Source organism: Acanthochromis polyacanthus, chromosome 3 (assembly GCF_021347895.1).
Source record: "Acanthochromis polyacanthus isolate Apoly-LR-REF ecotype Palm Island chromosome 3, KAUST_Apoly_ChrSc, whole genome shotgun sequence".
Lineage (NCBI taxonomy): Eukaryota > Metazoa > Chordata > Actinopteri > Pomacentridae > Acanthochromis > Acanthochromis polyacanthus.
In genome coordinates this window covers 18,149,391-18,160,963 of record NC_067115.1, presented here as the reverse complement: position 1 = coordinate 18,160,963, position 11,573 = coordinate 18,149,391, and the positions used below count along the sequence as shown (strand labels likewise).

Here is an 11,573-nt window from a genome sequence, read left to right as displayed (position 1 = left end):
CCGTGAAGTTGCCTTCAGCTCTATGGAGCTTTTCAGTTTGCTTTCACAGCCTGCAACTTTACTGCTATGTCATTTTCCAGATGAAGCAAGCAGACGGCAACAACCTGGTGAACATCAGTTGGTGTTCAGTAGCTTAAATGCCAGATAATTCCCTGAGGAGTTAATGGAGAACAAAAAGTGAGAGTGAATTTTGACTTTGTCGATCCATTTCAGGCAATACACTGTGGTGTGGCACCTGATACTGCCTAAAAAAATTAGCTTACATTGCTTGCTTACTATCATGTCTGTTCAGTCACTCAGTTCCATTAAACAGGGTGGTTTTTCTTGAACAACCTATCTAACCAATCTAAATATTGCCCAAAACCCCCCAAAAACATCAAAATTGAGAGCAACAACAGGAAACGAAATATGGTGTATGATGTAAATATTTTTTCAACTGTTACAAACAACCAGGGATCATCACCAATGCATTAGCCTAGCCACGCTACACCCATGTTTCTGACGGCACAAGGGTCTAGGGAAGCTCGACAGGGAGGGAGGCGGGCTAAAAGGTTGTCTATCAAATCCATTTGCAGCAATTGGGTAGGTATACAACCAATCAACGCAACGAATAGGCTGACGTAGTTCCGAGAGCACCGACGGATTGTGGCGAAGTCCCATTAGCTTCCCAACCAGCGGAGTCGCGGAGCTGCGGAGCCAACTGGTATATTAAGGATTTGCCATATCCCGTCGGCATAAGTCCAAATACGTCTTTCTTCTCAGTGAAACACTTACAGCCATGGCCATAAGTTTGGACACAAGTACCATGACGCTTGTGAATCTTAGAAAATACCACAAAATTGTCACTTACAATACAGTACACAACTCCTGAGAACTATATTAAGTTTCATATTTAAAAAAAACATCAAAAGAGTTTGGTGTCATTTTGTTATTCTTACCAAATTTGGTTGTGAAAGTACTGCATTTTTTTGTTATTTTCTTCTAATATTATGTTTTGGGAACAAAGTTATTCCAATTGTTGGAATTTATTGATAATATTATATCCCTTGTTGATTTGTTGACTAATTAAACTGGTGCTGTCAAAAACTATTAGTTATGTTCTGTAATAGACATCAAAACAGTCATAGTAAGTCATGCTGTGTCCAAACTTATGGCCATGGCTGTAAGTGCCGTCCTTTGTTTATCTTTCAAGTTGAATTTTAGCTTCAAATCTTTAAGGGCTGTGGCCAAAGCCGAGTCGAAAGGTAACTGTTTATTGTGCACTGGTTGTTTCTGTCAGAATCGTCACGCCTCTGTCGTCACTTCGTTATGCCCACCTTCTGACTCTACACTTCATGGTGATTCGTCCGGCCAGTTTTAGGAGAATCCAGCCTCGAGCCTTATGGAGGGTAACTAGACCCACCCTGGCAGAGAATTAAATTCGTTGCCGTGGGTTGTCTAGCGCGGCTAGGCTACCAATGCATAATACTGGTTAAGGGATTCTACCAAGCGCACTTAGTAAGAATATTAGATATGGACATGACGGATGTGACGGATGCTGAAATATTAAATGCAGGGAAATGGAACCCGAGTATGTGTGTGTGCATGTGAATAAATTTGCTTCACCTGTGGTTTGACTGAGGGCTGTGTAAGAACACCTGTGAATTGTAGACACTGTTTCTGGTCAACTGAAACTCAGAGTGCATTTAGTTTGGTGATTATAATAACTGTGTCTAGACCTCTGCTGGTGTCTGGGGGTATCTGGTACCAAATGTTACATGCAGATCCTTAAAGTCACATAAGTTGTGAGGTGTGGTATCCATGAACTTGTCTTGTTTTTCCGCCACATCCTACAAATCCTCGAATGGACTGAGATATGACGAATGTAGCGGCGAGGTAAACACCTCTGTCCGGTTCCTCAAACCGTTCCTGAACAATATTTTGCTGTGTGTTATCCTGCTGAAACATGCTACTCCCATCAAGGAAAAACTGTTGCCATGAATGGGTATACATGTTCTGTAACAATGTTTAGGTGGGTGATATGCGTCAAAGCAACATTCACATGAATGCCAGGATTCAAAGCTTCCCGGCGGAGCATTGCCTGGAGCATCACACAGCTTCTATCGGCTTGCTATTTTACCATAGTGCATCCTACGAAAATCTCCTACACAGGTGAACAACACGCACATCTGCATCATTTGAAAAAAAATGAGATTCAACAGAGCAGGCCATCGTTTTTCATTGTTCCTCGGTGCAGGTTTGACAGTCACACGCCTGTTGCAAATGCTTTTTGTGGTGGAAAAGGGTCAGCCTGAGCACTGACTGGTTTATGGCTACACAACCCGATAAGCCACAACACACTGTAATCTGACAGCTTTCTATCTTAGTCATCATTAAGGTTTTTAGTGATTTCTGCCTCAGTAGTTCTTCTGTTTGGACGGACCACATTGGTCAGCCTTTGGTTCCCATGTCCTTCAGTGGGTCTTAGAACCTTTTTTTTTTTTTTTGCTGGTTCACTGGTTGTCCTTCTTTAGACCACATTTGATAGGTAATAACTGCAACAGACCAAGAACACCTCTGCTCTGTCCCAGTTTTCTAGCCATTTGGCCCTCATCAAAGTCAGTCCGATTTTTATGTTGCCCAGTTATTCTGGTTCCAACGCATCATTTTGACGAAGTGACTGTTCACTTGCTGTCTAATAAGCCCCACTTCTTGATAGGAGCCAGTGTAATGAGATGATCAGTGATCTGCACTTCATCTGTGAGTGGTTTTATTATTGTGGCTGTGTGATATAGTCATTGTTAACACTTTTCTTCTTTAGTATTCTCATCTCTATTTCCAAGTCTCTTTCACTAAGTAGACATGTTTTTCCTTATAGAGGATAATATAGTCGTATAGCAGTCCCAAGATTAATTTGCAGATACTGCCTTTAAAGCTGCTGTCCGGAGTTTGAATCGCAGCGTCTCCCAAAACGCTGTTGGTCCCACCCTCCCTCCGTCTGATTTCGCCCCTTTATTTGTGCACGCGCGCAGTACATGACAGGAGTGCCCGGAGTGCTGCAGCATCTCGCCTGTTTTGCTGTTTTCCACTCTTCTACATTTAGTACATTGAGTAAATAATAAAGGAATTACGTTAGAATGCTGTATTGAGTCTAACTTGTCCTAATACCAAAATAACATGAATCTGCTCGGACGAACGAGTAAAGTTTCAATATGTGATTACACTCGTGTATCCCTCTCGATGACGTTGTTTATCAAACTTAGTGCATTTACGCGTGTATATGTGTTACATTGTTTATTTATTTCTATCTAGAGTTCAGAATTGCGTGACTCCTCTGACGAAGAGTATGTCCCAGACGCCCCAACATCTTCCTCCAGAGGTCGGGCATCTAAACGAAGCCGTCAGGCGGGCTATGGAGGCCGTGGTCGGGGAGCGACGCGAGCACCCCGAGCCAAAAAACGTCCTGCAGTCTCTTGGCCTGACAAGCCGTGGGATTGGTAACTTTTCTGGAAGTTGCTGATCCCTGATGCTCTCTCCTCCACAAGCAAAACAAATGTGCGCGCGGTTGCGTAGTGCGTAGCTCGCCCACCTCTGCATGGGCTTGCTTGCTGTGCGCGTAACCGTTGATTGACAGCATGACAAAGCTGAAGCTCGAACTTGATTGGTCGGCAGCGACCGGCGCTTTTTGGAATAACATGGAGGTCTATGAGAGGAAGGCGGAGCTCAGGAATAAATTTTCATATCGCGTTATACTAACTTTATATTATAGTATCGAACTAGACTAACACATTTAAGCTTTGTTAAAAAATGATACATAAATTGAAAACAAACGGAAACTCCGGACAGCAGCTTTAAGGGTTTGTAGTATTTCTATGCCAAGAATAGAACTTTGACTTGTATAGGAAACAGGTTATTCCAGAAAGTACAGCACCACAATCTTGATATTGAAGCAGCTAAATTGAACTGAGCCGTCATTAATTTTATTTTGCATACCTGTTTTTTTCCTGTTGTGATGTGCCTGAACTTGCTCTGTGTTTAAGTGCTGGTAACAGGTATGATGTTTTAAGAAAACTCCAGCAGATGGCAGCATTCTCCAGTGATTCAGTCTCCAATCTTTGAGTTCCTTGGGATAGGTGACAAAAATACTTGTACATCCAATGGTTGAGGAGGAGAAAGACAACATTATTTTGTCCCCATTACAATACAGACTAAATTTTTTTTGACATATTGCATTTTTTTCTAGACAGAAGGCATAAAAACAAAAATATCATTATTAGCTAAGTAATACAATTACAGTCTATCAGATTATATTAATTTTTGTTGGTCGTGTTGATGATGGAATTTGATTTTGTCTCAAGATGTCATTGCCAGAACCCTATTTTTGCCAAAATATGTTTATCTTTGTCCATGGAATATGTATATGCTAAGGATTTTTATTGATCAAGCACAAAGAAGCATCTGATTTTACTGATAATTGACACTCCCATCCCTCCTTCTTCATTTGTAGTTGCGTGGGAGGGGGAGCTGCCATGCAGAAAGTGGGACTGTGAATGTGCTTTCAGTCGCTTGCGGGGCTGCTGCTGTGGAGCCACGGAGCTCTTTGAAGTGGAGGATGAAATCTTTATGAGAATGATGGACCTGTCGAGGAGATTGTTCCAACAGGGTGATAGCATCCTTGTTGTAATGTAACAACAACAAAAAAAGCTATAAAGTCCATATCCATTTAATTATTCCTGATCAAAAAAAATCTGTGCTGTTTCTACTGTTTTATTTGATTCAGGGTGTAAATAACCCAGTACATCTCTTTATTTGCCAAAGAAGATTGCAGTATTTTATTTTGGAATTTTACCTTTATTTAAAGTCGCTAAATGTAACTTCCGGTTCATGCTCATACTTTGAAATGATTACTTCCTGTTGCAGCTGAGCGCGAACTTGCTTATCAGCAAAAATAAGACAGAAAAGGATCAGGACACGGAGAGACATTGACACATAAATATGTATTTTGCACTTAGCAGCCCCTTTGAAAGAGGCACAAGGTATGTTTGTGTGTAAAGATGAGCAATTTGGAATGTTACATGGAACTGAATGTGTACATTTGTTGATTTTTATTACTAAAGCTAAGGTCTGTCTTATGGTTGTAAGAGTTAGCATTTATAGCTTACACGTTGCTTTGTGTTTTCTCGCTCTTACGGTGAAGTTTGAGGGTTTACTGCCAATAAATCCAAAAAACTCATCAGTAAGTGTCATCCTTCAATCAAGGGGGTATGCTACACAGGGATTGCTTACATTAAAAAATGGATGTGGACAAAGCGTCTCAACTTTTTTCAAACTTCCGTTTATTTCTGAACCCGAGCTGAAAGTTAAAATAGTTTTTAAAAAAACTTGTCTGAGACTATAATCAGACTGAAATATCACTTTATTTCACTTTCTTACATTTTATTCTAATCAATTAGTGAGTGGCATAACCTTCCAACAGCATTTTATAAGACATAAATAGATGGTACGATGAGATTTATAGGAAGTTAATTTTATTTCTTTTTCACACGGGTCACAAAAATATTCCAGTATAAGTGCAGTTAGGTATTCTGATTTTCACATGCACTCTTCAAAAGATGTTGAATCAAAGATTTTGTGTGTGTTAGACAGCTTTTTAAAATATACTCAGTTCAAATTGAGGACAACCAGTATCTTACATGAACGCTAACATGAGTAAGCTTTCTTACCGGCCTCCCTCTGTCTCAGGAGGAATACGGATTGCATTCACAGCTTCTTTGAGCCACAAAACAAACTGCTTTGGCCCTTTCACCAGGAGCAGGCCGATTCCTGATGACACTGTCACCCTCAACCATGGAAGTGGATATAACCCTGCACGAGGTAAGCTCTCACAAGCAATAATTTAACCATCATATGCGTCCAATTGTGATGCATGTGATGGCAAGATTTCCATCTGAATAACTAGCAGCTCCAACCATGAGCAAGTACTGAAATCAACTGCTTTAATATTTGATTGACAGAAATGTAATAGACATTTAACTGTGTGGACATGTTGAGTACAGAATATGGAGAGCGAGTCAACACTTGTCAGTACTGGATTAGTTTGAACTGGAGGCTGAAAATACAGAGGTGCCTTGTGAAAAAAATTTCTAAATAAAAACGATTTTCCTCCAGGTATATTCACAGCACCTCGCTCTGGACTCTGCTCCTTCTCCTTCTCGGTGTACTCGAAGGTGGGTGCATCAGGTGAGAGGATGTACTACAAGGTATGACTCATGAGAGATGGGGAAGTGATGGCCTCAACTTGGGAAGACAACAGGGAGGATTCAGAGGACAGCAGCTCTCAGTCTTCTGTCACTGCAGCAAGGAGGCCAGATGTATGTAGAGCTGCTTAACGGCAGGCAGCTATGTGGGAATGCTGAGGGCCTGAACAGCTTTTCTGGCTCCTTAATTTATCACACTCTGCCCAAATAATGATTTATTTCTATGTGGCTTCAGTGTTTCATGGGTTTACTTTTTTGTGGAAATTACCACAGGAAAATAAAAAGCATGCATGCAGGATGTTAATGGCATATACTGTATGTAACTGTGTGACCTTTTTTGAAGATACAATTCTGAAATTGCACATATATGTCTGTTTAAAGAATAATAAAAGCAAGAATTAATAAATTAAATACTGAAATAATATATCTGATTTGTCATAAAAGTTGTTACTTTCCGGTTTGGCACTTTGATAATGATGTGCTTAATTACAGAAGTCTTTTAGGACTAGGATTATGAAACACCTTTAAAAAATGGAACACACACAACAAGATAAGAGACAAAGATTTGTTCCACTCATTTATTCTTTGCAGATCTACATAACTGAAAGCGACAGTGTGAGACTGTCACATATAAATGAACATCTGTTACACCAGCCAGGACACAAACTTCTTCCTTCCCTGACAGTTTAGAGGTTATTTTACACACTTTTTCAGTAGTAAATTTATATATTTTATGAAAGCAAAAATGAGCATATTAAAAAATTCTGTTAGAAATTGCACACAGAAAATTAGATTATGTTGCAGAGGAAAAAAAATCTTCAGAGTACAACAGAAAAAAAAAGCTAAAGCATGAAGCTACATATTTGTATTTATTGATGTTGTCTAGTACATCATTTAAAATGATTATTTAATCAATTGTGGCAAGAAATGTGGAAGGTTGAAAGATGGTGGAACAAGACTTGGTTATTCCCACTGGCTGGAGAAGAACCACTGAACTTTCATATATGAGCAATTTTGCAGTTGAGCCTACTATGATCTCCTTCACTTTTCAAGACAAAGACAACATCACAGTCATTAAGCTCTGGAAGTTTACTGTTGCCCTCATATTTTTTAGTGATACGGAAAACCTCGTAGGGGGGAATGAGAACTTCTTCCTCATGTTTACCCAAATTTGGGTATCTTTTTAAATAAGCGCCTGTACATGTTGTGATTTTAAAGCAGCTCTTGTTACCAAAGCGCCGCAGGTCTGTTCTAAAAGAGCTGGAGCTGAAAGAACCAAACCGAATTCTTTGGTTGACATTACCAGTAAACATAACGTTGGTTCGTCTATAGGTAGTGTTACAATCGTTCTTATTATTCAAGATCTGTATGGCTGATGTCAGGAAGAAATGTAAAATGTGGAATTGGAATGATGAAGTATAGACACCTCCATTTTTCATGACTGCAGTATTGAATTCCTTATACACATAGTCAGATGTATAAGCACAAAGTGCTTGCATGTGGTTTTTGGTCAGAGCCTCATCCTCTTTCTCTTTTAAATTTTTTTCTACACACTTTTTCACCTTCTTCAAGGCCTTTGCATACGGTCCCACATCCAGTTCTTCAGGGTATTTGTGAGTGACTGTCTTCATCATTTCTTCACTGCAGCCAAAATACATGTCATCAACCGAATCTTCAACCATGCTCAACGGGACGGATTTGTTGGCATCTCGTAGGGTGAAGTTAAAACGAATCTAAAAGGAAATGGGGAAAGGAGAAAGATCAATGGAGACCATTCAAGACATATTTTTCAAACTGTAGCTTGGTATTTGATGTGGCTATTTAGATGGCTGGCCTGCATGGTGAAAATAAGAGTGAAGATTGAGATCAAAATCGCTCTTGGAGTTGTCATGCAATAGTCACATGTTGAATTAGCTTTTATTTCTATGCAATAAAGAACATGTAAATAACAGGAGAACAATGCTAATGCAGGCAAATGCTATAACTGGTCCCTCAAATGCTTTATAGCTTAGAAATGATATTAGAAGTTAATGAAATTAATTTTATTGCAGCCCACTACTCCCTTATCTCGGTTGTATTGAAGATTATGTGCTTCATATCTTGTGCAAAGAACATTTTTGGGCCTGAAATATGTATGCACTTCTTGATGGAATTTGTGCCAAACATTCTTCATTGGTGAAATTTTGGGAAGATCTTATGTTTCACTTACCGACATGGACTCCACTGACAGCAACCAGCAAAGGGGTAAACACAGTCGAGCAAAGGTCAGCATGTTCGTTGAGCAGTCTGGAAAACCGTTCCTGGATTGAAATACAGTCACAGAAGAAGTCAGCAAATGTGTACTAGTATCACAGAAATATGTTGCATGTATAATAGGCAAAATTTTAAAACTATTTAAACAATTTGAAACAAAAAGTTGATTTGATTTGAAAGATGAACTCACCTGTCTTCAGGATAAGGAGGTGTTGAGAATAAAGTGAACCACACAAGTCTGCAGTCTTGATCAGCCGATGGGTGCTCTACATCTGCTTAGGAGTCAAGATCAGCAATATATATACCCCCTGACTTTCACTAACACACATACACAATGTGCACATTTGCACGTCTATGGTTTGTGGGTGAATTCTGCAAGTGTGTGTGTGTGTGTGTGTGTGTGTGTGTGTGTGTGTGTCTGTGTGTGTGTGTGTGTCTGTGTGTGTGTGTGTCTGTGTGTGCGCGCGTGTGCGTGTACTATATGTAGGTTTGTAACAAGCTCAGTTGTGCTGTGTTTCATAGCAAATGTATCAAAGGTCGTGTCCAGTTGCCTAGTTTTGAATTTACTCATCAGTCAATGCACTGTTTAGCTACAACTAAATAAATAGATTAATAAAAAAGATAAGGTGGGGCCACCCAGATAGCTCAACGGCTTAAGCGGGCGATCCATGTACAAGGGCTTCCCTGACGCAGCGGTACGGGTTCTATTCCCGTTTGCTGCATGTCTTCTCCCTACTCTTCTCCCTCCTTTCCTGTCGGCCAAAAAAAACTTAAGAAAAGACGAGGTGGCCATGTGGTTAAAGTGATGGACTGCTAATCTAATGTGCTCTGCATGCTTGGGTTCCAATTTCTGCTTTACTCTGCTTTCTTTAGGGTGTAGGTTCAAACTCTAATTCTGCCCTTGAACAAGGCCCAGGTGTGCTTTATCATGGCTGGCCCTGTCCTCTGACCCCAACTGGGAAATGCTAAAACACAATTTCATAGTGGAACGTATTTTTGACAAATAAAGGTTTCTTCTTCATCATCTGACAGGGAATAATAAGTCACTGCTTTTCAGGAGTATTTCAAAACAGTAACTTCAGCAGATTCTGAACTTTTCTTTTGCAATAGCACAATAGAGCGGAAGGCTGCAACAAATGTTTCTGTTTCTTTATGCTGCACACTGGTGAAGAAATGCACAATGGATTGCTCTCATTGCTCTGTATAAAGGCAATAAAGCTCCAATCTAAAGCGTAAATCTGAGGTCCATGTGATGCAATGCAAAAAGTCAGAAAACTTAAAATTCCGTTGTAACACTGATATAAAAAAAAGAGAGGACAATCTAATGGTGAAAAGAAACTGTGATAATAAGCCAATGTGAACATTTGTCATACATTAAAACCCTATCAAAACTAAGGCCAGAGCTGCCTTCAGGAGTCTTTGTGCCCAAGAAACATACAAATCACCTAACATCCTCTTTTACATTTTGAAAATGTTTCTACAGTATCCCTCATCCGAGAAAGCACGGACAGTTGACTGAATTGCATTTGCAAGTATAATTTTGATGGCACTGTACTGCATTTTGCTTCAATGAGAATTTTTACCCCATAACTTTACAAGCAGGAAGTATTTTAATTTTGCATCACTGCATTTATTTAGAGGCTGCAGTTACTATATAAAACGATGTTTTACAAAATTAACAGTGAGCTCATAAAATATGTTGCAGATTTTAATGTCTAACCCTGCCAGTAGTGTAGTTATGGCAGTCATCACTTGTGATATTCTTGGCCACAGTCTGAAGGTCTTTCCAGCATAGAATGACTAACTTAAAACCCCACCAACACAATGTGGTCAGTGATTATTCAGAGGTCAGTTCCATGGTGGGAGTGTGTCATTTCTCTGAAAGTAGAATTATTTATCTGGAAAAAGACTTCTGTTAAAATAGCCTTCAGTAAAACCACGTTTAAGCTATTTACTTGTGAAACCTTTTAGTTTGTGACTGTCTTTGTCACACCCTCCTGCTCCAGTACGCTGTCTCATCAGCTGTATAACGAGCGGCTGCGCTGAGATGCACAGCAGGCGCAAATGACTAATCAGTGTGGTATAAATCCTGGCTCGATACTCAACTTGATGCTGGTTCATTGTTCATTCCCCCCGCTGCACATCGTTTCTCGGCCTCTGTTTCTATATTGGATAACTGTCATCACGCCCCGCTTCTTGGACTCTGTCGGCCTCTGGAAGATCTGACCCGTTTCTCAGCCATTGTAACTCTCTTCCTCCCACCGTCTCTGACAATTCGGCTCCCTCCTCTGTCTTCATTTTCCCTGGACTCAGTAAGCGCTCTTCCCTGTAATTTAGTTTGTTTTATGTTCCGTTTTATCTCGGCCTTCGGGTCCGCCCTCTGTTTAGTTTAGTTAATTTCTCCTCCCCGTTGTTCTCCTCCTGCCTTAGTTATTAAGAGTCTTCTGTTGTATTTTTTGATTATATTCATTTTTTGCTTCATCCTCCTGTCTGTACCTGCTGCTTGGGTTCAACCCTCTGGAATTCATGATAGTCTTTTAAGCTTATCATTCTTCATTATCTATTCTCTGATAGTTGTTCCATCATCTGCAGAAGACCGAGAAAGAGCGAATTATACGTTTGCAGTAACTGACTTACTCAATTTTTTGTTGTCCTCGTTCACCTGAACCAGACATCGATGGACTTTTCACCTTTAGTTGTAAGTTTTTCACTGTTTCTGTTAGGAATTGGGGGGTTTAGAACCCAAGCGCAGACACGACAGGCAGACAACAGGAGTTAAAGAAAACGGAGTTTTATTAAATAAGGATCAAACTACAATAAACTGAAAACCAGACTGTGGAGGGGAAGCAAAAACCAAACAACTGAAAAACAACAGAGCTAAGGGAAGGTACTCACACATGAGGGAGACTAAAACTGTAGGTGAAAACAAACTGAAGTCCAACTGAATCCAAAAGGTGTAATCCACAAAGGGGGGGAAAAAAATCAAAGAAGTTCATAAGCTGATGTAATCCAGAAGTGTAGGGGAAGCGAGGGTGCGGAGTCAGTGATGACGTGAATGTCCAACAACGAACCAGCAAAGACTGA

The 11,573-nt window shown here is 40.1% G+C and overlaps 1 protein-coding gene and 1 long non-coding RNA gene across 2 annotated transcripts; one reads left to right on the top strand and one right to left on the bottom strand.

The window, feature by feature from the left end:
• Positions 1–4,892: 4,892 nt before the first annotated feature.
• LOC127533364 (uncharacterized) lies at positions 4,893–6,626 on the top strand. Its single transcript, XR_007941119.1, has 3 exons — positions 4,893–5,215; positions 5,722–5,853; positions 6,148–6,626. It is a non-coding gene; the product is annotated as an uncharacterized LOC127533364 (long non-coding RNA).
• Positions 6,627–7,234: 608 nt separating this feature from the next.
• LOC127533307 (ecto-ADP-ribosyltransferase 4-like) lies at positions 7,235–8,076 on the bottom strand. Its single transcript, XM_051945949.1, has 2 exons — positions 8,071–8,076; positions 7,235–7,969 (listed from the first exon to the last, which is right to left on the bottom strand). The coding sequence occupies exons 1-2, from the start codon at positions 8,074–8,076 to the stop codon at positions 7,235–7,237; spliced, it is 741 nt and encodes a 246-aa protein (XP_051801909.1).
• Positions 8,077–11,573: the final 3,497 nt, after the last annotated feature.